General features: G+C 39.8%; 1 protein-coding gene across 1 annotated transcript in view; it reads right to left on the bottom strand.

Moving 5' to 3' along the window:
* The window catches only part of DPP4 (dipeptidyl peptidase 4), a 42,285-nt gene extending 20,452 nt beyond the window's left edge, over positions 1–21,833 (bottom strand). Inside the window, exons 1-12 of the mRNA XM_067299126.1 lie at positions 21,768–21,833; positions 21,607–21,691; positions 13,667–13,759; positions 13,024–13,118; positions 12,817–12,891; positions 10,785–10,837; positions 10,617–10,689; positions 9,346–9,466; positions 8,757–8,917; positions 6,781–6,884; positions 2,319–2,454; positions 2,121–2,165 (exon numbers count right to left, since the gene is read on the bottom strand). Coding sequence (XP_067155227.1) covers positions 2,121–2,165; positions 2,319–2,454; positions 6,781–6,884; positions 8,757–8,917; positions 9,346–9,466; positions 10,617–10,689; positions 10,785–10,837; positions 12,817–12,891; positions 13,024–13,118; positions 13,667–13,759; positions 21,607–21,691; positions 21,768–21,773 — 1,047 coding nt within the window. The 5' untranslated portion in view covers positions 21,774–21,833. The remainder of the gene's footprint in view (positions 1–2,120; positions 2,166–2,318; positions 2,455–6,780; positions 6,885–8,756; positions 8,918–9,345; positions 9,467–10,616; positions 10,690–10,784; positions 10,838–12,816; positions 12,892–13,023; positions 13,119–13,666; positions 13,760–21,606; positions 21,692–21,767) is intronic.
* Positions 21,834–26,602: the final 4,769 nt, after the last annotated feature.

Raw genomic sequence — 26,602 nt, 5'->3', positions numbered from 1 at the left:
TAGTTTGACAGTGCAAAATTTCCCCCCTTTTTCAATGAAAACAAACTGCTAGCAAATTTTGCTAGTAAGTAGGTGATTTCAGAATGCCAGGGAATCCAAACTGGAATATTTTCATGAAGGAACTATCCATCTATCAATTGGGACTGATGGAAATGAACGTATTCCTCCTACTGACTGTCTTTTGCATGTGTTCTCATGGTATAGAGAAAAACAGAGGAAAGAAATCAATCCAAATGAAAGAAGAGATTTTTCTGTGATACATGTCCAAAACATCTAAACAACAATTAGCCAATTCACACAATGCAACGTCTCTGAGACGACACCCATTTCTGAAATGAAAAAAACATTCTGAGCAGAAGGAGAAAGTTCCTCACCTTCAGCAAGCAATGACCAACTTGAGTCCCCCTAGTCCATGTGCTCCTGATGACCACTGCTTCTTCCATAGTAATATTTTTGCATAAAACAACGTGGCAAATATTTTGCTAGCCTCTCCCCTATCAGTCTTGCTTCTTTCCAAGTGTGACTTTCCTTTAACCCAGCTGGAGAGCTCTAACTTGCTCACGACCTGGACGCCTTACACAGCAACACAGAGGCTGCAAAGTCCTGAACATTCTTAAATTCACTGCTACTTCCTCTCTATTTGGGGGTGAGGACTATAGATATATGCACACATGCACACGGTTACATCTATAACTTGTATGTGTATATATACAATTGTTTATACGCACATACACAAGTATCCCTGCTCAGTCAAGTGTCATTTTATCCATAAGCAGACGAGAACAACAGAAAGGAATAAAGATACTACTCCCTCCCCTTCAATCCTCACTATTTTCCACTCTCTTTTCAGATCCAAGACTTAGACACTGAGATTGCCTTTATCTTCCAACAGCTCCTAAAATGTGGGTTGTCTCTTTAAAAGAAACAGAAAACCCAACAACCTAGTTTAATGGCACAGACTCGCATTTTGCCCTCTCATTTTGCACAACTGTTTACAAAGTCTGCAGCTTGATCATCACATTGTCTAATTGTGAAGCCTTTGCTGCAGAGAAGCAAAATGTGTCAGCGTTAAGGCCTTCCTTTCCATATCAAATTTGACAGCAGGTGGGTTGATCTCTCATCTTCATACTGCGGATGATTTCATCCCTGCTGTTGCCTCCCTCTTTGCATTTCTTTAAACTTTCATTTTTGACTTCAAAAGTGAATTAGTGACTAAAGCATAATCAGCGTGTGGAAAATGCGGGAGTGGAAAGTGTACTCTGTGTTCTCATCAAAAACTCTGAAACTCACTTCTCCCTCCAAGTCTGAACTTTTGAATCTCTGCTTCGCTTCCCCCAGATCTTCTGTGTAGTTCATTAGGTGCCTACTCCCTACCATGTACGAAGGGACTGAAAGGCACTTTGGAAAACATCATCCAGGGAGCAGTGATTGGTTTGGTAGAGTGTATGAAAATTTTCACCTGGTCAGTTACATGCATCTTGTCCCCAGTTCCCTCCAATGGGTATTTTGGATGGGGGGGAAAAAAAAGAAAAACAAACACAAAACCAGGAGAACTTGGGATGTTTTTCTGCAACCTGAATTGCTAAAACAGACTTTTGTCCCCTACACACCTCCTCGAATTTAATTCAAAAAGTTCTAGGATACATTTCCTAATACATTTTATCCCCTGATCATTCTGGTGGTGGCAGAAACATTGGAGAGCAGCCAAATCAGCATAGCTGACAACTCCAATATAGAGGGAAATCTGAATCCTAGCTCCCGCACTCCCCTACCTATCGCTACCAAAGCGATAGGTTAGAATTAAAAAAGGAGTCTGGAAGGAGCTCTCTGCTTTCAGGTGAGCCGAACATGACATGCAGGTCGGAGGGCAGTTACATACAGCTCCAAGCCATGCCCCACTACCAGCCTGAGCCGGGGCGTTCAGAACCACAAACCCACAAAAGCGTAAAAAGCGTGTGTGAGTCCCATTTGAGATCATATTTTATATATCCAAAACACAACTAAGGAATGGATCATATCTGCACATAAGATCATTACAACAGGTAAGAAGCTCATAAGAAAGCGTCTTAACTATCACAGTGTTATTTACCACGTGGCAGTTTTAGGAACTGAACACTCACTGTGCCAATCCAGCCAGTTCTACTTTCTTCCGTACGTTGTTTTTCCTGAGAAAGAAAAAACAAACAATCCCACAAGAATTATGTTTATTTTATACCAGTCTGTGTTTCTACAAAGATAAATACAGGGAGGTACTAGAGTAGTACCTTCCTAGGCTCATTTATTCAGCATTGTGACTCTGCCAAGCTCATTTTTCTCACCTTTGGACATGTCCAATTTCCAGTGGCTCTTGCAAAGTCACAGACTGTGAGGACTGAAAAATTCTGAATTCTTCTGAGCCACTGCAGACAGATCCTTTCATCTGTCACCCATGTTACAACACTCAAATAGTGATCCCTGAAAATAGCAAAAACTGTTAGATATTTAAAATTCTCTCTGTATTAATGTATCATGCAATAGTGTTCAGCAATTCACTGAATGAGGCTCATTCAGCTTTTTACACTTCAGTTGACTCTTCCAAAGACAAATATTGATGAAAATCTAATTATGCTATTTTTTTTGTCAATTGTTTTGCAGCTTGGTTATTTTCATTCATACAGTAAAGATTTAGATGGTTTGTGTATACCTACTTCCAGAAAGGCTACAATTAAATACTAACAGCCAGACCACTATCCTCTAACGTATGAAATAATAGCTACTCAGGACTGTGCCATGAATCTCATATTGTCTGCATCTAGAGGAAATTCTTCTTAATGTGAAGTTGAATGGGTCTTGTGTTTTGGAATTTTATCCTTTTCTCTCTATGAAGTTGGTAGCTTCTAAGCATTTGCTGAGTGATATACAACTTTGTTCAGTTTAGTATTTATTTCCATTGGTTAGAATGGAGGGAAAAACCATACCAAAAGCAAATATTACTATTTGAATATTTTACTTTCATCTTCAGAATGCTAACTAGTTAACATGATGAATCAAAATAGCTGAAAAAAATCTGAAAAAATATCATTTTCATGAATATTCTTGTATATTATTTTTAAAAAGGCACCACACAAAAATTTAGTGGCTTTGTTTACCATTACGATCTGTTAGATGTACTCTTCTTATTTTAGATGTCTCCTATCTCCTAGAAGCCTTATGAACTAAAATAAAACAAACCTCCCCTCTAAGGCAAGTCTACATTTTTAACCGGAATTTGCACATTTGACTTAGTTCCAAGTTCATGTTCCCTTTTTCCCCAAAGTTAGTTAACAAAAATGTGTGGGAAGTTTTGTGATGAGACTGAATATCTTCGTGATCATAAAATGGGGGGGGGTGGCAGGCAGAAACAGAAGAAAACACTACAATTAGTGTGGATTGATTAAAAATACATGCCAACTGGTTACCAACCACTTTCAGGTTTATTTCTAGACTGCATTTTAGAAATCATGTTCCATAAAGGTCTATTTTTACATTCATGTTTGACTGGAAAGTTGGTAGGACATTTAATATTGCTGTTGTCACTGGTTTCAAACAGTATAATTAGACCAATAAAATTAAAAAAGCACTCTGAAGGGACTTGTTTGGAAAAAAAAAAAAAGGAAAGAAAGAAACGAAACTGCTGTTCTTCATGTACATATAATAGTGGTATCCCTTGGTTTGCAAAAGGGGAATTAGCCCTACAGTTTTTGCTCCTTCAAAGTTAGAGAAGTTAATAATTCTAGAGACTACAGGTATCAGACAGGATGGACAGTACAAAAAAAAAAAGAGAGGATCATTTATAGCATAATATATATTTTAAAGTTATTATGGAAGCTAGAATGTCCCTTCAGTTTTCAATTGTAAAACCCCTAACACGTAAACAGAGTTGCAATTAATTCAAAGTATACATTAGAGCAGTCCTTCATTGCCCTTTCTCATTTTATGCTCAGGAAGGATATTCCTGCAATCATCTTTTAAAGTTCTCTATTCTGAAGACTTCTTATTTTTAGGACAGATCATTTCAGACAAGAAGCATCCACTGCCTTCATCCTCCTGTTAACCAAGGGATACTCCTGTATCCCTGATGCCAAAAGTGGCGTTTAAATGCTGCATGGGTGTCATGCTGGTCATTCATGCAAAAAAGTTAACAGGTTTCGTCTACCATCTTAAGTGGCAAAATACTGCCATCCCAGATTTTGGCACCTTTCACAGAATCGCTGAGGTTGGAAGGGACCTCTGGAGATCATCTAGTCCAACCCCCCTGCTCAAGCAGGGTCACCTAGAGCACATTGCACAGGATCGTGTCCAGGCGGGTTCTGAATATCTCCAGAGAAGGAGACTCCACCACCTCTCGGGGCAACCTGTTCCAGTGCTCTGTCACCCTCACAGTGAAGAAGTTTTTCCTCATGTTCAGATGGAACTGCCTGTGTTTCAGTTTGTGCCCGTTGCCTCGCATCCTGTCGCTGGGCACCACTGAAGAGAGTCTGGTCCCATCCTCTCGACACCCTCCCTTCAGATACTTGTACACATTGATAAGATTTCCTCTCAGCCTTCTCTTCTCCAGGCTAAACAGGCCCAGCTCTCTCAGTCTTTCCTCATAAGAGAGATGTTCCAGTCCCATAATCATCTTTGTAGCCCTTCGCTGGACTCGCTCCAGTAGTGCCACATCCCTCTTGTACTGGGGAGCCAGTACAAGACATAGACAAATAGTAAAACTTTCCCTCTGACAAAGAGACTGACAAACTATTTTTTCCATAGTTATTAATTGCTAAGGACCGTCTTCTTGCTTGGCTCTCAAGAGGGGGTGGCGTAGGAAGAGTTTCCCTGCATGGTTTTCACGTTGCAACTGAACGCCTCTCGTTCAGAGGACGCACCTGCTGTGGCACAGCATTCGCACCGTCCCCCCTCCTTGCGCTAGCTAGCAGAGCTGGCCAGCCAGCTGAGGAACCAGAAGCATGCTGCGCCCTCTGCAAACGCGGTGCTGCGGCTGTTGTGCATACTACCAGCTCTGGGTGGTGTTGCAAGAGGCAACTGTTCGCAGGTACAATCCCTCCTGGAAGTCCCACCGAGATGTGTGAGCTCAGGTATGCCTCCAACTTAGGGCTGTCTTTAAATTTAGTCTTACTCAGAATTTACCTCCAAGGAAGTCAAAATAGACTTTTCCACCATGAAAGTTAATATTTCCCATCATACAGCAGTGTATGATGCAAATATTCAATATTTTGCACTTCTTGGAGCAAAACTATACAACAACAGCGTTGCCTTTTCCTATTCTTGTAATTTTGCTCTTGTGCAATTCCCTAAGACAAGCTCTGTGCACCTGAACACGCGCAGGACAAGGGAAGCATTACCTGCACCCTCCTGGAATGCTGCAATTTAACTAACGATTATTTAGACTAAAAGCCAGGGAAGGGTGAGGAGGAGGATGAGTAGGTTTAAACCCTCATGTTCATCATTCAAGACTTGATATATCTTTGTATAAATACAGATTCATACAGTGTTACATTCATTTAAAAATGGATTAAGTCCACATAAATCCGGCCTGTGTTATCCAGATAAGTACCAGGCTGGAAGGTGTATGAAAGTTATTCTCCCCAGGTTACAAAGCAGCATTGTTCTGCTTTCATTAGATGTTAGCAAAAGATGAAACATAACTTTAAGATGACAGATATCCCAACTAGAACTGAGGTAAACATAAAATGCTTATAATTCAGAGGTACTGAAATTCTGGAGAAAAAAAGGTGTACAGCAGCTATACGACATCAAGCTATTGCAGTATTACTGTAGAGCTAAAATAAAGAACAATATATAAAAACTTGTGGATCTTGGTTAATACAGAGATATTAGTCATGCTGTGTTGAGGGCTGAAATAGGATACCAGTTCTACTCCAACTGCAGCTTTTTGGCCAGCCAGTACAAAATGCTGTTTTATTCACTAGCTAACAAACCTGCTTTGCTTTTTCTGAAGATCATTAGTATAACCTGTTTTTCCATACCCATCATCTTTTTGTAAGGTGAAAACCTCTAAAAATTTCTACAATACTGTTAAAAACAAACAAACAAACAAACAAACAAACAAACAAACCCCACCACCACCCACAAAAAAACACAGAGTTGGTATACCACATTCTGTGGCATGCATTTTAAATCAACTGAAATGCTCTTTACAAAATAGCCATACATTTATATCATATTGTACATTTCCAGTGGCATTTGTGAAATACAGTTTTCCATTTACTTTGAGACATGCTGCTTTCCACCATGCTTCCAAAGAATACAAACATTTTAAATATAAATCATAGGATAACCATGACACCTTGCCTTAGCAGGCTATATTACTTTCTACATCAAAACAAAATTGCAGGGAGCTTCCTTCCAATGAAATCGAATCTTCACTTACCATTAAGGGTTCTGTTTTGTTTTGTTTTTTTTTCTTTCCCAAAGTGAATCGGAATACATACATTATAATTTGATTATACCAAAACTTGCTCATATTAAAGTTGTGCTGTGAAATGACTTCACCATAGTTAGACTCCACTGAATGTGATGAGCCAAGAACTTGTCACTTTCTGAATATAACATACATGGAATATGCCATCTATATATAATCACTAGAAGGATAATCTCTGTGCAGATTTTCTCTGGTAAATCTTGTTGCTACCAGAGCCATGTGACTGGATAAAACAATATCCACTGAATACAGGGTGGTCGCACATAAAAGCTCCTCCTCTCTCACAAACAAGCAAGCATTTAACCAAAATTACTTACCCGGATTTTATTTCTGCTGGTGGAGAAATTTCAGTAGAATTAAAAGCAGGAAGTGACTGGGTATCCACAATAAAGAATTGCACAGTTGGATTTTTAGCTCCTGCCTAAAAATAAAATGTTTCATTGTCTTTTTGAAGAGAGAACATTCTTGTTAAAAAAAAAAAAAAAAAAAAAAGCAGCGTTTGAAATTACAGACAAAGAAATTACTACAGACAGTCAGGTAGAACCAGCTAACTTAAACTGTGTGAAAAGACAAAAAAATTCTAAATGAGATTCTTAAGATCTATACATGAATTACACTTCTTTTTTATAAAAGTGTTAGCTATGTATTTCTAGATAAGAAAGACTACATTTAGAAACATTCATGAGTACACAGTCTTCTCTACCCAAAGTAATATTTGACCATATCTCATCTCCCATGCCACACACAATATCTAAAAGTGACTCAAATCCTATGCTAACAGACAGAAAAGTGCTTTTTCATGGAAACTGATATCTTACTTTAACTGATTGTATAATAGCTGTCTATACTGCAATCAAAGCTGGGACTGCAGTGTGTACCCCCCTGTTTTTAACGTACCACTACTAGGTACTAGCAGCAATATAACTGTGTCAGTAAGGCCTTCTCTAGAAATAAGAGGTAACTAAGTAGGTCCTAGTCATTCCAGTTAGGCAGCTGTAGCTGACTCACCTCCAGAAGTCAGCAATACTCCAAACAAAAGGGGATTGGTAATAAAAGGTGCTGTTTAAATCACCAGCTCACTCTACACCTATCGCACCAACATCCCTGCACAGGTGCCACACGCAGGGCAGCGCTGGGGGAGGCGGCAAGGGCGACGTGCTCGAGGTAGGGAGCGACCGACCACCGCGGCGGCAGGGAAAGCTGAAGGTACCTCAGTGCAGAGGGGACGGGCGGGTGGCCTTCGCGCTAGGCAAACGGCTGTGTCAGAGGAGGGGATCAGTCGGCCAGGTAACTGTTTGTCCTGGTGCTAACTAAGAGCACAAACCTCTTCCCGAGCTAGCCAGACCAGCATGGGGGCGCATACACGGCTCAGCACAACACAGAACAAAAAAACCGAACAACGAACAAAAAGAACTTGGAAGAGAACCACAGGCCTGAGCTGGTTTCAACCCCGGCACCTGGGGATGCCTCGCGTTGTGACGGGCAGCATGTTAGAGAGACCAGGGTGAGAATCAGGCTGCAGGTCAGCTGTACGGTGCAGTTGCTGCACTTGGCTAACTGCAGGTTGTACCTGCACTGCGATTTAAGCATATTGCTGTATCATACTGCTACAGCAAAATCCTGTGCAATGGCAAATAACTTCAAATAAATAAATTTGGTATTAAACATTAAACCCTCCATCTGTGGAAAATCTAAAAGAACCTGGTCAGAGCGTACTCGGCACTGACACTCATACCATTCGGTCCAGCGACAACTTTGCCATGAGCAATGGGCATAAAAGTCAATGAGGGGGTGAGGGAGGAGAAGCATGCACTAAAGGCTTCAATCTCACTGCCAAAACTGAAACCACTTTAGGTGTGGGCAATGAAACTCTGTCAGCAGATTCTTCCCCTTCATCCCAACACAGGCGTCCAACAACTAAAAATAACTAAATTAGCTGAAGAAGATTCTATTATTAGTACCATACACAACCCTAACGCAAAGGACATCTGCCAAATGTTTTGCACCAGGAGGGAACTTCAGTCCCCTAAGAGCTTTTCTTATCTCTACATCTACTTGCCACCTCTCAAAATTTTCTGATGAAACAACAAAACCTTAAACCATACTTTTTTCACATTCCCCTGGAGATAATAAAAATACTTTAACATTGCCAGATGCTGTTGACTTCAGAAAGAGTAATCACAGCAAGCTGTTGAGGAGAGACAGACAATATTTTCATTAGCAGAAACTGATTAAATGAGACTCTTCTCTTAATGAAACTGCAGAACAACCATGTTTAATAAATAACACAGACCTTGGGATATGGAATTCTAACAGTCTTTGGATATTGCAAGGTATCTTCAGAATAAAAGGAATACTCAATAAGAGGAACTTCTGTATCATTAAATGATGCATATGCCAGAAAATTGCCACTTGGAGACCACCACAGAGCAGAATGAGTGCCAAACATTTCCTCTGAAAAAGATGCAAATGTGTTTAATTCATAATTGATAAATTGGCTCTTATATCTGAAGTACTATTCTCATTAGTTTTTAATAGGATTTTTTTTTCAATTGAAGTTCAAATAAAAGTGGATACTGCTTGTTGGGGTTCTGAAATGAGACATTAAATCAATGCTTACAGCCTATCCTATGAAGCTAATTCACACATTATGATTTCTAGTGACCCACTCTAAGTTAGACTAACTCATTTCCATTCTTAGAGCCTCAGACTACCCAGGTATAAAACTAGGGTAAAATAGATGCTTCTGTTAAAATATAGATTTATATTATTTTGAACTTTTCAATGATAAGAAATGAGTTAAAACAGTTATAGTAAGATAGGTACAATAAAAACAAGTTTTTACATCATCATGCAAAATAAATTATGCTTGATGTAGTTACCTTCATAAACCCAATCTGGTATTCCATTAAAGATTTTATTTTCTTCTCCATCTTTAGTGATTTGCACAGCTTCTGCTGTTGGTGAAGCTTTTATATAGACATTGTTATTCCAAACATATGCCTGCAAGACATCATGGTGATTACAATTACTGACAGATTAAGTCCTACTTCCTTGCTTTGCCACACCCAGTGGGATATTTACCTCCACTTCAGATGACAAAAACAAAAAAGTTTCATTTTGCCAGACATCGCTGATGCTTAACAAACACGACTTACTAATACAAATCAAGTGTAGTAACCCAGCTTCAAGCTGAGACACAAAGATCAATCAACTGTTACAAATCACATGATTACTGTATTAAGAACTTTGCTGTTATTTCTTTTCCAATATAAGCTTATTTTCCTTCATTAGGAGCCCTTTTTTTTGCTCATTTGTCTCTGTTAGTAGTTTTAATATTTTGCTAAAACATTGATGAGGGTCTCTGCTGTCCCCAAAAGATGCAAAGATGATGTATTTCTTTAGTAGCACTCAGGACTCCTCTAATTTATTTTTGGCACTTGGCTGCCTCTCCACCCCACTCTGTTTTTTCCCCAACAGTTGAACAACATATTTCTGTTTCGGAGCTTCACTCTGAGACGCAGAAAGCTTTTTTCAACATCCTTTGCTTCTGTGGTTGGGCTCTTTAATCCCTATACCACAAGCAATAAGAATAAACAAACGCTACATATTTCTGTGACAGAAAAATCTCTAGGGCAGATCCAACACCCATAAGAGGGAACACGAGCCTAGCAAAGCAGCAGCTGCCACAACTGCCTTGGATTGGGGATGAGGGGAGGAAGAGAAGGACAACGGGAAAGTGTTCAAGAGAAGAGATTCTGATCCTTTAATGCCTTTTACATGCATCCATCAAATAAAACTTAATTGCTTATGGTGTGATTAGCAGTTAAAAATCACAGTAGGTAAACAGTTACAATGCTGCTGCCTTTGAAAAGGATGAGTTACTGTCTGCAACTGTAAAAACACAAAGTTCCTGTGCATTTGTGCATTACATGACTATTTGGGCCACTAGGACTTAGAGGAATGCCTTTCAGTTAAAGAACAAAACAAAACACACAAACACACAGAGGGATTTTAGAGTACTTCCAGCAACAGTAACCACTCAACTCAGAAACTCATTCAGCTACTTTATCTAGCAGTAGGAAAGTCCCGAAAGTCCATGTCATAGGTACAGGAATGACTGTATATAAAAATTCTACTTATCTTTACTAACCAGTTTGTGACCAACAGGTGACCAAGATATATACTGTGTATCATTAGGTAGCAGTCTGCTATCTAAGATGGAACTGGAAAAACAGAAACAAAATGACAAAGCAGTGAAATGCCATTTCATTGCAAGATACTGTTAAAACTAGATGTTTTGTCTGCAAAAATTACTGACCTTGTATTGAAATCATAGATGTGATATGAAGCTGTATATGAATGCCTCCACAACTGTAAAAGAATTATTTTAATGTTAAGAAAATATAATTTCACCAAGATTTGCATGGCTCTTACAGCTTGAATTACCACTGAAACACCTGAAATCCTCCTCATGCTTTTGCTTGATATAGACAGAACACATTGAACCTACAGGGTAACAACTCTGCAAGGTTTAAGAAAAGACTAGAGAATCACCAGCTCTGGGGCTGTCATTTAAATACTGTGGTGGAGGCCACTGACTGATTAACGACAGAGAGATACAGAGGCCAGAGACGCTGCAGATTTTCAGAAATCCTTCCCTTTGGACCTTGTAGATACATGGCAGACTAATGCAGCTATCTGCAGATAATCCCCCTCCTTCTGCCTTACTGGCACACTTGCTGTTTTCTGTCTCATTTTCAATGCTGTATCATTTAACCAGGCATCCTCTTGCTTAGTAGTTCTTACAAGTCCCAGCAGTATTTCTGTAACAGTTCCTTCAATTCCAAGGTGACTATTCCCCATTCAGATATTGCCACAGAAATAAATCCTCTCTCAGAAACCCGCCTCTTGAAGTCTGAATCACCGTGGGCACTTACAGAGAGAAAGAAGATAATAATGTAGAGACATATAAAAGAGTGTTTGCTATGTGGGGCTGAAGAGGTTTGATTTAGCCCATGGTGTTGACATCCTACAATAATGCTACTTTTTATGATGGTTCTCAAAGATTTGTATGAAGATATAAAACAATATCTCGGTACTACACAAGCAGATGGCTATTACATAAGAAGTGTCCACATCCTCATGATTCATTTTGTTACTTTGTTTTCTTGCAATAAAGATCAATAACAACATAAATTTCAATCACACTATTATATAAGGGTTAAAAGAGCTTGTTTCAGCCTTAAAATAAAATTAACTCTAACAACTGCAGTAGATAAAACAGTACAGAACAATAAATCACGATCAGGTGGAAAGTCTAGGGTAGCTGGAAAAATACAAGGCATTTTGTGATCACTAAGGATGCAGTGAAAAGTCAAAAACTTTTGAACGATCCAGAAAGGCAGAAATAACTGGCTAATAGTACCTATCACAGAAGCTAAAACTGTAAAAAAGTGGTGACTAACTGCATAGATTGTGGCTGTAACATTGTGATAAGCATTCTCAGATTGCAAAGCCAGAACATGTGGCTCAGTGACACAGTCCTCTGGTATTTGTATGCTGCACAAGTTATCCCTGAGCTTTCTACAGAGATAACAGGCAGTTCTCTTTAGAAAGAAAGGAAAAACAAGATAACAAATGTTATTGGTTTCAGTGTACACACTGTAGGATAAATTATTGCCCCCATCAGGTTTCCATAACAGTCCTAAAGTGGCATACAGGACCAGGTTTTTATGCCAACTGGCATAAACATAGGTTGACCTTTGTAACACGGTTCAGCACCAAGCGAGGATGAGGCATTTTGTTCACATACTTGCTGACAGCCGCCTTCTCTTATGAGCACATACTGTTTTTCATTCTCCTCAATTTTAAATTCTTGTCTCCTAACACCACCGGCCTGCTGTCAAATTTCTGTCTATTATCTCAAGCCCTTATACTTATCATTTCTCCTTACCCACACAACTCCTGGGACAGTCATGCCCTTCTACTCTTTTAGCCTATCTGCCCACATTAATCATTTAGCCTCACTCTCCTTGTGTTACATCCCCAAACTTTTTATCTGGCTTCTTTGTTCAGGCAGTCACATTTCTACTGCCAAGCTCACAGATCCTGTTAAACCCCTCTTAATTTTCCAAGCCTAGGGCCTCTGACCAGTCAGTCCCTGTGTCTCTCTCCCCTCCTCCTGTTGAATCAGACTTCAATGTCCCCCTGCAGACATCCATCTCGTTCATCCATCTTCCTGCATTTCCCTTGCTCTCTCCCTTCCTACTTTCAAGACCATCTTCTTGCTCAGTCATTCCCAAACCTCTACTTTCCTGTTTCACCTTCAGAGAAGTAAAGCACACTTGTACCTTTGTATAGCTGTACTGCAGAAGAGCAAACTTTTGGTCAGGAGATAACAGAGCTGTGGTTGCTTTGTATTTGTCCTGTCAACAGAGGCAAAAAAGAACAAATTAAGCACTGATTCCAGAGGATCGTGCAGAAGGAAATACTAAATTCAATACCCTTCTGAATGTCTTGTATGCAAGTCTGAATGTATTATACATAAGTCAACATACTAATGTTGTATTTGACAACACTTCTGAGGATGTTCCACTGTCAGCCTCAAAGCGTCGGATGTCACCATTAGCTGTTTTGTGAAGGTACTGATTTCCTAAGAAAGCAAGAGAGATGCCAATAAACAGTGGAGTAATATGCTTATTAGTTACTTATCTTTTTCCCCTATGTTTTAAGGCATAAAACAAAATTCAAAAGCCTGGTCAATATTCTGTTTTCAATTATGTAATTAAAGGACGCATACAGCACAAGAACTTTCACAAAATGTATGCCTTGTGTTCTCAGCTTCCTGGCATCTCTTTCCCTTGGGGGACTAGGCATATCCAAAAGGAAAAGAGCCCCATATCCCACTGTTCCCTGAGTATCCTGATGCACAGGAAGGTGACACTTCAGAGTACATGTTTCTACAAAAACGCATAGAAGTAAGCATGCTCTTCTAGCAGTAGCTGAATGAATCTTGCCATGAACACCAGTACATGCATAAGGAAAAAAATCATAACTCTGAGGTAAACACCATTCCATAATGGCACCATTAAATAATTTAACATTTTTCAGTATATAGTAGTCACCTCTGAGCACTCAGATAAATGCTTACTGAAAGCAGTACTTTTCTTGATATTCATGCTATACGTAGAAATGAATTACCTGAAATCCATTGCAAATTATATGTTTTGTACTTATAGTCACCATTCAAGTAATTCTGTAGAGTGTATGTTCTTCGTGAATCAGGGGTACTTTCTGAAAGAAAAAAACAAAAACAAAAAACCCAAGAGATTCTGATGGTGCTGCAGCTTACACCATCCCAGCTTCTTAACCTCACTACTAAACAAGTGGTGGTGGTGGTGGTGGTGGTTATTGATGTGTTTTAGCTAATCAGCTCTAAATTCCTAGCAGGGAGATGGCACTAAAGCTTTGCTGCAAGATTAATTCAGCAACCGTAAAATAAAGCAACGTTGGTGACTTCACTTAACAAGCTCATGGTAAAAGTTACAGATGTCCTTTCTCCACCGTACTTTACCTTAAGCTGCAGAAGAGCTGTTATCTTGCCAGTAGGTCAAAAGACCTTTCTGATGGTGACAAAATAAACAGAAGACCTCTGCCCCCTGTAGTCCCTTGGAGAAGTACATACAGGTACTCATGTTTCAGAGAGGTGGACAGGGAAAGTTATCCAAATGAAAGGGATGTAGCAGGAGATGTAAAGAGCCCTTGAAAGATATCCTAAAATTAAAGTGGCTTCTGTACTTTATCACATATTATGTAATACTTTCTGTTCATACATCCTTCTAGAATGAATCATCTGCCTATCATTAAACTCAAATTTCATAAATGGCTCAAATGTAACATCTAAGGATCAGTAAAATTTTCAGTGAAGAACATTATTTTTTTCAAAAAATAAATTATAAGTTTACGATGAAACAGCTAGTTAAATATTTATCCTTCTCTGGATGTGTTTTTCACCAAGGTATCTAAGTGTTTTAATGATTGTTGCAACTTATTACTATGTTGACTGCAAAATTAAAACCATGTAACTGGGTTACTATAAAAAGACTAAATAAAACCTTGACCCCAGTTAAGCTAATGAGTTTGGTCATCAGCTTCAGTGGGCTGCAGCCACCTTCTGTGAAAAATATTTCCTTCTTTTTTACTGGCTGCAGTGCACAAGCCACTGTCTGCAAACTCTGAAAGGTTCAAAGAAAAAAAAAAAGGTTTATGATCTTTTGTGATCATTGTGATCTTTTTCCTCCATAAACAGAGCCCGCAGTTTTGAAATTTGCATGTGCAATTCACTCCCCCTCCCCCCCTTTTTTTTTAAATGGAAACCTAAAAACTACACTCACACAAATCTACATGATCAAGAAGGGAAGTAATTTTTATTTCAGCTCACTAAACCATTCCTTTTTGTTACTACCAGTGCAAATAAAAAGACCCAGGATAAAAACACTCGATAAAAAATTAGAGTACATATGTGGTAACTGAGCAGTTAGAATAATAAAGAAATGTGCCCCCCATCAATTCTGAGATTTCCAGAGTCCTTCAGATACTCTTAAACAGACATGTCTTCTTTCCACATGCTGAAGAAGGAAAAGACCATAGTCATTTGGGGGGGGGGCAAGGGACAGAGGCAAAAAAAACAGCCCAAGAGGATTTTTGTGGGCTAGCTTTCTGCAGGTTAAATACACATGACATCTGGAACTTGACAGCAAGACATTTATAAGAGTAATGTAATAACTAATATTTTCAAACAATAAGCACATTAAATATATATAGCAGCGACCTGACAACCATTGCTTCAGTAAGAGCCAAGAGCCACAACAAACACTGATTTTAGTTTAAGATGCTCAGCAAAGGTTAAAAACAACTGTTTGCTCAATTTCAGCTGAAATTTGACTGTTCTAAAAGTCACCAGTCTAGATCTTTTGCTCATGCAGTTTCTGTGAGAATATTAATTTCTCAGGTTAATTATTCTGTATTAACTGAATATTTAATTTGATGAATTATGAACAAGTGTGCATTTGATATTCATGCACAGTTGGCTAGTTGGGAATATCACTTCTCTCCTCCCTAGCTGAGTAAGTGTCACATTCAATTAGAGAGGCTTCAGAAGGCAACAAAATTCTTTCTTGGAAAAGGAGGAGCAATTTAAGACAGGTGGCTGATGAACAGGTTTAGGGATTTTTCCAAAATGCTGAATGTTTTTACCCCCGGTGACACACATATTTTGCTAAGGTCTCATTACTAAAAATCAGGCCACAATTAAGATTTGTTGGCTGTGTATAAAATTAAAATTTCATTTTCTGTCAACACCTTCCACAGAGTAACTGAATATGAAAAAATACACCAAGCTGTAAGGGTATAGTCTTAGAAGTTCTAGTTGGAGTATTTTCTTAATTTGTAAGACAGACCACTACAAGTACATTCCTAATTATCCACAGTATTGCCCTGATCTAAGATAGTCTACATACACTGAATCACCCATTGAGGTGGTTCAGTTTGAAACAAAACAACAGAAAGGTTTATTTTGACAAAATACAGTAGTAAAGTAGTTGTTGACATTCAAAACCATTTTACTGGATTTGAAGATTGGATGCAGGACCATATAGGTTCAGATTTTATCAAAACAGCTTGTTTCACTCTTAGATACCTCAGAGAGGCTGTGAAAGCTGAGTTTTCTTGCTGTGTTTCTTTTTTGACTAGTCAATATATGGGCTATCTTTCTAAATTCCAAGTGACTTAACTCTGCATCTCTGCCCTATTCTCCCCTCGAGTAGCATAAGCATATTTACCTCTGTCATCATATACTGGAAATATTTACATAAGTCATTACTGTTGTAAAGAGGTTTTATTAAGTCCTTCTGGGAAAAGTGCTCTTAATGTTCTCTGTAAGGAGTACTTATATGAAGTTGATGAACAGTTTTGTTTCAATTTTGGATTTTTTTTTAAACGTACGTCTCTCTTCTCAAGAGAAATTTGAGTTTGTGTAAGGAACACAGGAAATAAAGAATGAACTACTATGTAAGGTTTCAGATATGACACATTGCCACAACTAAAACTGAAGTTGTTGACAAACTACTTTTGGTAAATGTATCCTTTATTCTCCAGTGTCAAGGCACATTTTATTAATTATTATATGCAATAAAAAAGAGCAAGAAACCAGCTTAAAAGAGATGGAAAACTACGCAACAAGTAAAAACAGAATTTTACTGCATGTTCAATGCTGGCCAGAGAGACTGGAACATCACAACATGGAAAAGATGAGTGCAAGCATGACACTCAGCAATACTGAGACAGAAAGGGGCAGAAAAATGATAAAAGTTACAAAAGGTGGACCAGCATTGCAATTTCTAAATGACAGAGCAGAGCAAGTATAAGAATGATCTAAAATCTAAGAATGTGATTTTGAAGCAGAGCAAGACATGCAAGAAGAGAAAGCTGACTGGTTCAGCAGTTAGTCAAAAAAGTCGGTGATGTTTCAGGCTATTTTTACCCAACTTTCCTTCTTTCCTGCTTCTCTTCCAACATCCGTAAGAAGGTATCAAAACCTCTGCCCCCATGCCCAAACTCCTCGTTGCTGCTGAAGATAGGTAACAATTAGAGCAGGGAAATGAATTTCCAGCAAAGAAGAAAATAAAAATGACTCTACTGGATCAGGCCAAAGGTTCACTAAACCCAGAATCCTGCCTTTTGCAGTGGCTAATACAGGACATCAAAGAAAGAAAACAACTAATGGGTGATCAGAGTGGCACTTTCCCAAAGCATTCACCCTGCTGTCAGCTCTCTGTGGCTGAGGAGACTTCCTGAGACAGAGCTGATCCGTAATTTTGTCATCAATAGCTCTAGATTCTCTCTTCAGTTTGTCCTATCTCCTTCTAGTTCATGTGAACCAAGGAAATAAAAATAGCCGAAATGTTCTACAGATAGAAATTCACTGTTGGTAGTTTTGTTTATACCTATAGGAGGAAAGCATTTCCATTCTCTCATTCTCTTCACTAGCTAGAAGAGTAACTTATCCATGCATAAGGTTAAGACTAAGAGGATCCTGTAATGCAGTGCAAGGTGAATGAATAAATGGGGAAAAAGAATAGTTAAAAAGGCTGGATTCAAAGTAAAGGACTGTTTGGTTAGACAAGTCTACAGCATACACATAACTGGGTAATCTAACATACAGTATCTCCCATACAACATTACAGAGAATTTCAATCATGATTTTGACTAAAGTCATGTGAAGCTAGTTACTGGAATTAACTACTGCTCACTGCTTAAGTAATGGTTCTCTCAAAAATACACAAACTCAAGATACTTATCTAAACCCAAACTTTTAAATCTAGATTCAAAGAGATTCTACTTCAAAGATCAATTTCTAATCCATAGATTTAATGTTCACTTACAGATTTCCTAGATTTCTGCCTGAACACCCTTAAACTTAAGGCCTTTTAAAAACTGGGACCAGACCCCTTATTCCCAAGAAAACTGTGACAGATCACAGCTGTCAGATTCATTCATTCAGCTTATGGCACAGGTCTACAAATATGAGGGTCGTGTATCAGCCAAAAGCCTTTCTGTATTTTTAAACATCCTGTTCAGTTACAAGCAGGGTGTTGACATTGGCAACAGATACTCCTTCAAACCATCAAGTCACAAATCTGCTTAGTTCAAGACAGATAGCAGCTAGGATAAGCGGGGGAAGGTTGGAGATATGACCATCCCCAACAGAACAATGATGAGAGACTTTCGTTCCTCTTCTTTTCAGTTATACATTAACATGGCTTCAGGGAAGACCTGCAACCTTATCTTTGAGTCCTTGAAGCATGAAGCTGGCTCAGCAATCCCTTTGAATTCAAATTCAAGATGATGACAAGAATTTATTGAACTTCTGCTGCCAGTAATCCTTATCATCTACTTATGCTAGCTTGCTACCAGCCCCTAGTTATGCCTGACTCCCCAGTTAGGCATCGACTCACTAAGTACCCCCAGGCACCCTAATACCACCAGCTTCCCCTGCACCCACTGCATTTTTCCAACCTATTCTACGCACATACCTATCAAAAGAGCACAGCGGCCCAAGCATAGTATCATCTAACCATGACAGTGACAAACCAGCTCCTTTAGTGAATATCTTACCCTCTGAGAACTAGACCCGAGTGAAGGAACCTGTTCTACAACCAGATTATTGTATAGGTCCCCACACTATAAGGTGGTTTCTGGTTTGCTCGTGGCAGCAGAATGATGCTATATACCACACTGTCTCCTATCTCAGTACCGCCTGCTCTTCCTCTTGCTCCTGGCCTTCCCACTCAAGTGGCCATACCAAGAACTGTGAGCAGAAAAGAGGCGTGTGGTGTGTAGCAGCTGGATGTTTCAATCCACCCTTTGTACAAAAAGTTTTAGAAGGAAAAGAAATGGGAGAAGCATAAATAAATGGAGAAAGGTGAATCATAAGCAGAGAGACTACACTTTTTGAAAATATTCATCCCTTAAGGTTAACTAGTTGCTGCTACAGTCACCTCTTGAAGACACCTCAAAGAGTAACAACACTTTCATCAGACTTCAAATACTATTCCCAAGGCTATTTTGAGATTAAACTGTTGGATGCAAGCAGACCCATGCGGTTATTAAATATAAACCAAGGTGGCAAAATAGACAGTGGTTTCTAAACAAAAGAGTAAATAATTTTGTACAGTCACAGTTCTGGTTGAAGACCCTCAAGGTAAACACTGAAGGGTTGCACCCAGATTTAGGAAATACTTTTGCAAATTTAAGTCTGAAATAGATAGCTACATAGCTGTAGGGAAGGAACAGAAGTTTTACTTCCCAGGCCTTCAGTCTAGCTAACATGCCAGAACTCTTCTTCAATGGCACAATTTCACAGCTTTTCAAAACACTGGAGCCCATTTAACAGAACCCAAACTAATTTTGTGCTGAAGGACTGGTAAGCTTATGAAATAAAAGTATATTCAGAAACATGGCAGGGAGAGGAGTAACAGGCCAAAGGAAATCCAAACTCAAAATATCAATGCATATCAATAATCATTGTTTTCATCCCTTGCACAGCACTAAGATGAAATAAAGACTTGACTGCAATTACAGTTACAATTACCTTTATCAGAGCAGACTTTAATTTCACTTAGTCACAGCCACGTGAGCTTCTCCTCCCCCACCCCATTTTGCCATCTTTCATTCTGTAGTTACTCAGGTCAGTGCCTGTACTGACCTAAGAGGAGTACTCAGCTGACCCACATGCACTGAGTTAGCTCATTAGACCTGTGTAATTAAACCATCAGTGATTAAGTGTTCGGACCTATAAAGGGATAATTGTAAGTAAGTGCACCACCTGTATACTCTCAGCTAATTGAAAACACTGGTATAGCACCCTTCATTCAAAAATTCAAAAGCACCCTGCAGTTCTTGAACTTGCAATGACTGCAGGTGCTACTCAGACTTTGTTGCTAGCCTGATTTGGGAAGAGTCAGAACTTCAAGTTTTTGAAGTGGGATGTCTCCATCTCTGTCCTTACTTTATCCAAAAGACCCTGGTGAGCTACCTGGATGTGTTAAGTAATTCCCTACCCATTAATTTGAGCTAATGGTGAAAAGACTGACACATTGCCCTACTCTTTTGCAACAAGCAAAATGGCACAAGCCAAGGCTGACAGAACGGTGATATTCTGTATTTCCTCCCAACAGCAATGCTTCTTTAAAATACAGACCTATTTGCTATAACTCAATGACAGCAGCCACTTCTATAATAAAAGTATTTCTAGGCAACAATTTATACCATGGAAAAAGAAAAACCACTTGATTTTCAGTAGGATATAGCATTAGCAATAAAGTATAAAAGCAAAATTCTTAGGCAGAGTAAGGGCTGCACACTGAATTCTTTCAATGAATATTATGCCTGTACATACACATCTGATAAGTTACCAAAGATCCTTTCTCTTGCACTCCCCAACTTCCAAGACTGCCTAAGAGTATTCTTAACTGTCACCTTAGAAATCTCTTTTTTTTTTTAAAGATAAGTGGCAAAAACTGCCCTAAATCAACAGGAAAAGAGACTGTCAGCATCCACTGATGCAAGTTTTAGTGTAGAAGATTAATAACTCTGAGATCTGGACAATGAAAGTTTCTAGTTATTGTTACATTATTAATGATGGAGGCGAATTGCAAAGAAAGGTAAGTTATGCCATATGAACAGCACAGTAACACAAGTTTTGCCTCTTTAATTGACATACAAATAAACACCAAACATTTCTGTGCACATAAGCAACGCCTGTGTTCACTCCCGAGTAAACTGTCAGTATATGCCTTAACACTTCCTGATATGCACCTTAACAACATAAGACCTCCTCACGTCTGGTCTAGGAAACGCAGTGTTTCCTTCGAGGTCTGCAGGGCTAACTCTGCATGTCAAGACTGCACAGCTGTTAATCATAAGAAAATAAAGAGACAGCCAGATTACCCTGCAGCTCTGCTCTACCAGCTGGGAGCAATTCATTGCCGGATGAGGACTTAATGGGGGCTGTTTTATATTAACTTCCAGGGCTACAGTGTCAACCTGGAAAGTACAAACTGATCAGGGTACAAACTTGTTCCAAATCCTTCCCTAGTTTTCTGACCTCTGGAACAGTGCTGTGCATTCAATTTTACTTGTTAATATTAAAAGAACAGGTGGAAAAAAAACAACAACAACAGAACCCTGTTGTGCAAACAAAGCAGTTTAGAGGCAATATAACCTTATCTCTTCAATACACCCTCCATGATTGACTAACTGTCATTTACTGCTGGCTGGACAGTTTTCAGTTCTGATCGGAAAATGAAATGCTGCAAACGATAACGCTTATGCTAGAACTGTCTAAGCTTACATGGGAATTAAGGGACGTTTCTAACTTCACCCCCCCCCCCCAAAAAAAAAAAGCCCTCCCGAGTGAGCCCCTCCTGGGCTCAGTGCCTCCCCGCTCCGCAGGGCCCGCGAGCAGCGGATCTAGCGCCCCGTCCCCGAAAGCACAAACTTCCAGGAAACTTCCCGGCGCCGCGGGGCGCCCCGGGCTGCTGCCGGGCCCCGCGCCCCCGCCCGGCTCCCCGCACACTTACTGCCGGTCAGCAGGGCCACGGGCACGGCGATGGCGACGACGACGGCGGCGGCGCCCAGGAGCCCCAGCAGCCACTTCAGGGCGGTCTGCAAGGAGAAGCGCCCGTGAGGCGGCGGCCCCCGCGGCCCCCCGCCCGCCTCCCCGCTGCCCCCCGTCACCCACCCTCATGGCGCGGCGGGCAGGCGGCGGCGGCGGCGCTGGCGGCGGCGGCGGCGGGGCAGCGGCGCTGGCGGCGGGCGGGGCCGGGGCCGGGGCCGGGGCCGGGGCCGGGGCCGGGGCCGGGGCCGGGCGCGCCGCCGCCCCGGGCGCGGGGGGCAGCTGCCGCGGCTGGCAGGAAGGGAGGAAGGGAGGAAGGAAGCATCCCCGGGCAGCGGGGCTTGTGCAAGAGCGACGCTCTGCCGCGGCTTTGCCCCTACGCCTGGCGTTTGGAGCTGCGGCTTCTCCTGCAGTTCAAGCACTTGACACACGGTGAGAGCGTTACACTGAGGAGGAAGGACGCTTGACACCGAAAAGGTTCCTGTGGGAAAGCAGGTAACGCCCAGGCAGAAGTCCCAGAAGTGAGAGGCCCTCAAACGCTATGGCAAAACTTCTAATGATTCAATAGCAGCGGCATTTCATTCCAAGTTTTTTCTCTTTGAACTTTTTTTGGCTGACAATCAGGTCCTGGAAAGACTGATAAAATTGCACTTAAGGAAAGGTTTGTATTCACTTCTTTGTCACTGGCTCTTGGCATAAAAGCTAGATGGGTGTGTAAGTCTGCAAAAGGGAAGTTTCAATTGAGACCAGAAAAGGAAAGTATGGGATAAGATGAATGTTTTAATTTCAGGTCTGAAGATGATCTGGTTTATTAAACCAGACAATTCCTTTTTCCAGTGTAAAAATTTTGAGTGCAAGTGTTGAGATAGTAGGGCTAAGTGGAGGAAAAGATTGAAAAAAAAACCCTGTAAATCAAAATTATAAGGTATTTCATTATATAAAAGATGAGCATCACCAAGTAGTCAGAAAGCTGTGGGAGACTGTGAAAATATTTTATGAGAAGAATTCTATCCCCCAAATATAATTATTGAGCACTTTCATTTAGGTCTATCTTAGCTTCCCCCCTGCCCTCCCACTTTCAGAGCATGTGGTAAGCACTAACTAGTCCTTACCAGAGAGGTGTAGGTATTTTACCACTTGAGAAACAGAACAGAAAAGGTATGTGATCTGCTAAAGCAGTGAAGTCATCTTCAAGAAGAGCACTGAAGCCAAGGGAGATAGTGTTCTTAGTCTTGCCTGAAAATACTTGTCAGAGTGTTTGGTAAAGTTGTGCTGCTTGTTTCTTCATTCTGCTTCTGCAGATTGAGCAAAGCATTTGTGTTTTCCTGCTGTTTCTTAAGTAGCACCTAACTATATCTGGGAAGTGGGCTAATAACTTCTTGTCCTTGGTATATCGCCTTTAGAGAGACCCAAAGTATTTACAAACATTAAGACTTTGTCTATATGGAAGGTAATAAGCACTCAGCTAGATGTAAATTTACACTATGCTTACTACTGTGTATCGTTCTCCTTGAAGCTTGTGGTCACTGCAGGGTATGAATTCACACTATGCTAACTATACCATCTTCCCATAGGAATGCCTTTAGTGTGCCCTAACAGCAGTTCCGTGCAGTTCAATGTGAGTCTAACATGCAGTGTCTAGTGTGCTGCAAATTTACAGCTTGCTTAGCACTAATTTCTGTGCATAGATGAGTCTGATTTGGACTGTTAAAAGTAAAATCACAGTGAAATGGGTGTCTTTCACATTACTTTTCAAACCAGAATCCCATGTGTGCTCTAAGATATATGGCCAGAGTTTCAGAATGTCTCATTACAGCTCCATCTGAATGTTAAATATATATCTAGTATACTGTGCCATTAAGGCAATTGTTCCTGACTCACCTTACCAGCAACAGTTAAAAAAAAAAAAAAAAAAAAAAGTGCCTGAGGTGCATTTTTCTTTTCCCAGTGAGTAGGAATCACAGCATATATATAGTTCAATCCATCTGTGCTTTGTTTTCAGGGCTCAAAACATTTAAATATTGACCAATCATCACTGTATCTCCAAGTACAGTATATGCTCAGTCTTGTGATCAAATGCACCTTAATTCCACCAAGCTTTTCATAGCCAATTTTCAGTTTAATAATATTTTGAGAGATTTTCCACAAGGTTCCAGTGCTTCTCATTGGTTAATTCTAAGAAGAGAACAGGCCTACACAGACAACATACACGCCTAGCTTCTGCTAGCTGCAGTGGGTACACAATTCTAAATACATTCAGAAATCTGGATTTATGCATCTAGAACCAAGATGTCTAATAATCTGCAGTGTTTCTGACTCTGATTGTTGCAGAGAGGCTTATGGCACCAGATTCTGATCTCAGGACCACTTGAGTGATCTGTTAAGAGCAAACGTAACAGGGTATGTTCTCCATTTAGTTGCAGTAATAGCTAGCAGTGATTCTGTATGCCTTGGAAGAACCTCAAGTTCTTCTTGTCTGATCAAAATACTAGTGGTCCCCAAAATGCATGTAATGATTGTGCTGCTGGTGCTCTGTTAGATTGTCTTTTGTGACAGCCTGAGACTTAAAAAGTTGCTCTAGCCAGATTTTTAAAACTCCTTTATACCTTGAGGGTTTTTTTTTTTTTGCTATCATATATGTATTAATGTGATGCCAAGATTAAAAAACTGAATGGCAATGGCTATTATACAATAAAATTTGAGAAACCATAGTTGTTCATCATCTTGTATGCTGAATATAAAAGTATTTATAAAGAAAGCAGGTTGTGCAATTAAGAGGCGGGTACTTACTAGAAAGAAACAAAGTACAGCTTTCAGCCTGAACTGTGGGGAATTCTTTCCCAAACACCTGGTGGATCTGCCAGATGTGATATCTCCTTCAGATTCAGTAAGACTCAAGGCTTTGTTATAAGTCTGTTTATTTAGTTCAGTCTTTCCTCCAGAAATATTTGCATAAATCAAATAGGAAAAATGGAAAAACTAAGCTTTGCTCAGCAGGACAAAAAGATTACTGTTTGGGACTAAATGTATACGATCTACTTTACAGATGCAATAATGTGTTACAGATGTCTCCATGTGTAGCTATGGGAAACCTAATCTGTGCTGGAGCAAGTTTTATATTGATATAGTGGCTCAGTTCAGATGTTCTTTGAGGAAGAAGCCTGAAGGCAAAAGTGCTGTTAGCACTGAAGAGTGTTCAAGTTCTACTTGACTAACGTATGCCTTTTGACACTATATATATCAATGATGTCTGGAATTTTTCAGGAATAATTTCTTTTTTTTTTTCTTTACATTTTGAGGCTGAAATGGCATAAGGACAGTTTCTTAATCCATCATTACACCAGTTCTGTTTGGGATGATTGTGAAGAGACAGTTGACTGTAGATCAGGAAAAGAAATCAGAAAAAAAAAAAACCCACACAGTTTCCTTTCACTGTTATGTCATTGGGACAACTACTTCAATATGGTTAGTAGCAGCTGCCACTCAGTTCTTTGAAGTTTATGTATTTTTCTTTTAAAATGAATTTCCTGGCAACTGAAGATTCTTGCCACCTTTTCCTCAGAATGGTTAGAGTATCTCAGGTTTCCTTTCAATTTTATTCTGTTCAGAGGGAAAAAGATTTTAAAAAATGAAAATTGAAATATGAGATTTAATTCCTGTTAGTTCTCTTGTTTTACCTGAACAGGCTTATTTCTCCAGAGGCTTAGCAAATAGAATGGAAGAGGACCCTCAGCATCTAAAGTACAGTTAATAAAGGAGATAATATTGGGAATATTTTTTAATATAAAACTACCTTGAAGTTCTGAGCAGGTCATGTGCAGACACACAGAACTCTACATGCATGAATTCACTTGATATGCAATGTAGAAGCTGCACATACACAATAGGTTCAAAATATCTGGGCCAGTGGTACTGTTTTTACGCAACTTAAAGAAGGTGTAAGGTTCAGTTTTCTAGTAGACTAAGTCAGTGGGTAGTGAATGAAAACAAAAAACAATTAATTTTCTGCACCATAAACTGTATCTAGAACACGTTTACAGCCTATTTCACATAAGACAGTGCCCATAGCCTAACTCTTTTGTAGACTTAAAACTTACATTGAGTGCAAAGGGGCATCACAGCAGTGCCATCTTTTATAGCATGTCAGTCAAGACCCTTAGGGCAATTTGATTATAATAAGCATTAGACACTTTTGGTCCTCCATGGAAGAGGATAAAATGAAACTCAATGTTTTTGAGAGGGCATGAGCATGTAGCACTGTAGGTGCTGAAACATGCTCCTGAGCTGTGCTCCCTTAGGCATTTGCTCTTCCCTTCCTTTATTTGCAGAGAGCAAATCGAAGCCCCCTCATATGAGCACCAGCACTGCAGGGGATGCAGTCAAAGAAAGTAACTGATAACTGCTGGTCCATTGCTTAAAGACTTTGAAAAACACCTATTATTTAAAAGGAGTCTCAGGGTAGCTCTATTCCTAAATTTCTCTACAAGTGTAGTACTCACAGCATGTAAAGGCTAGAATCATCTCTCTCCCTTACTAGAGAATAAAATTAAGATGAAAACATAAAGAGCAATTCTCCTCAGGCTTGACTGCTGCTAATATTCTGCCCTCTCTCAGCCTGCAGACGTGGACAGCTATTGTTGAGTACAGACACCATTCTGTTTGAAGAAGTGACTGTTATTTATTTCTCCCCAAATTTGTACCGTTCACTGAATTACATCCAGCATTTACAAGAAATTTCATCACATACCTCTTTTTTGATCCCATAAGAACTTGTTCTGTGATTTCAGTATATAAGTCTTAGTACTGCTGAATTAAAACATGCGTTTGGAACTCCTGGAACATGCTCAACTTCATCTCACTTCTCTGAAGAAAGGGTATCTTTCAGTTCATGCTCTAGATTGGGACTCAGAAAATTAGAGGTTAAATGTTTTTGCTCTGTTCCAAACAAGCTGCATAACTTT

Source organism: Apteryx mantelli, chromosome 6 (assembly GCF_036417845.1).
Source record: "Apteryx mantelli isolate bAptMan1 chromosome 6, bAptMan1.hap1, whole genome shotgun sequence".
NCBI lineage: Eukaryota > Metazoa > Chordata > Aves > Apterygiformes > Apterygidae > Apteryx > Apteryx mantelli.
This window is presented reverse-complemented; position numbering and strand designations above follow the sequence as displayed.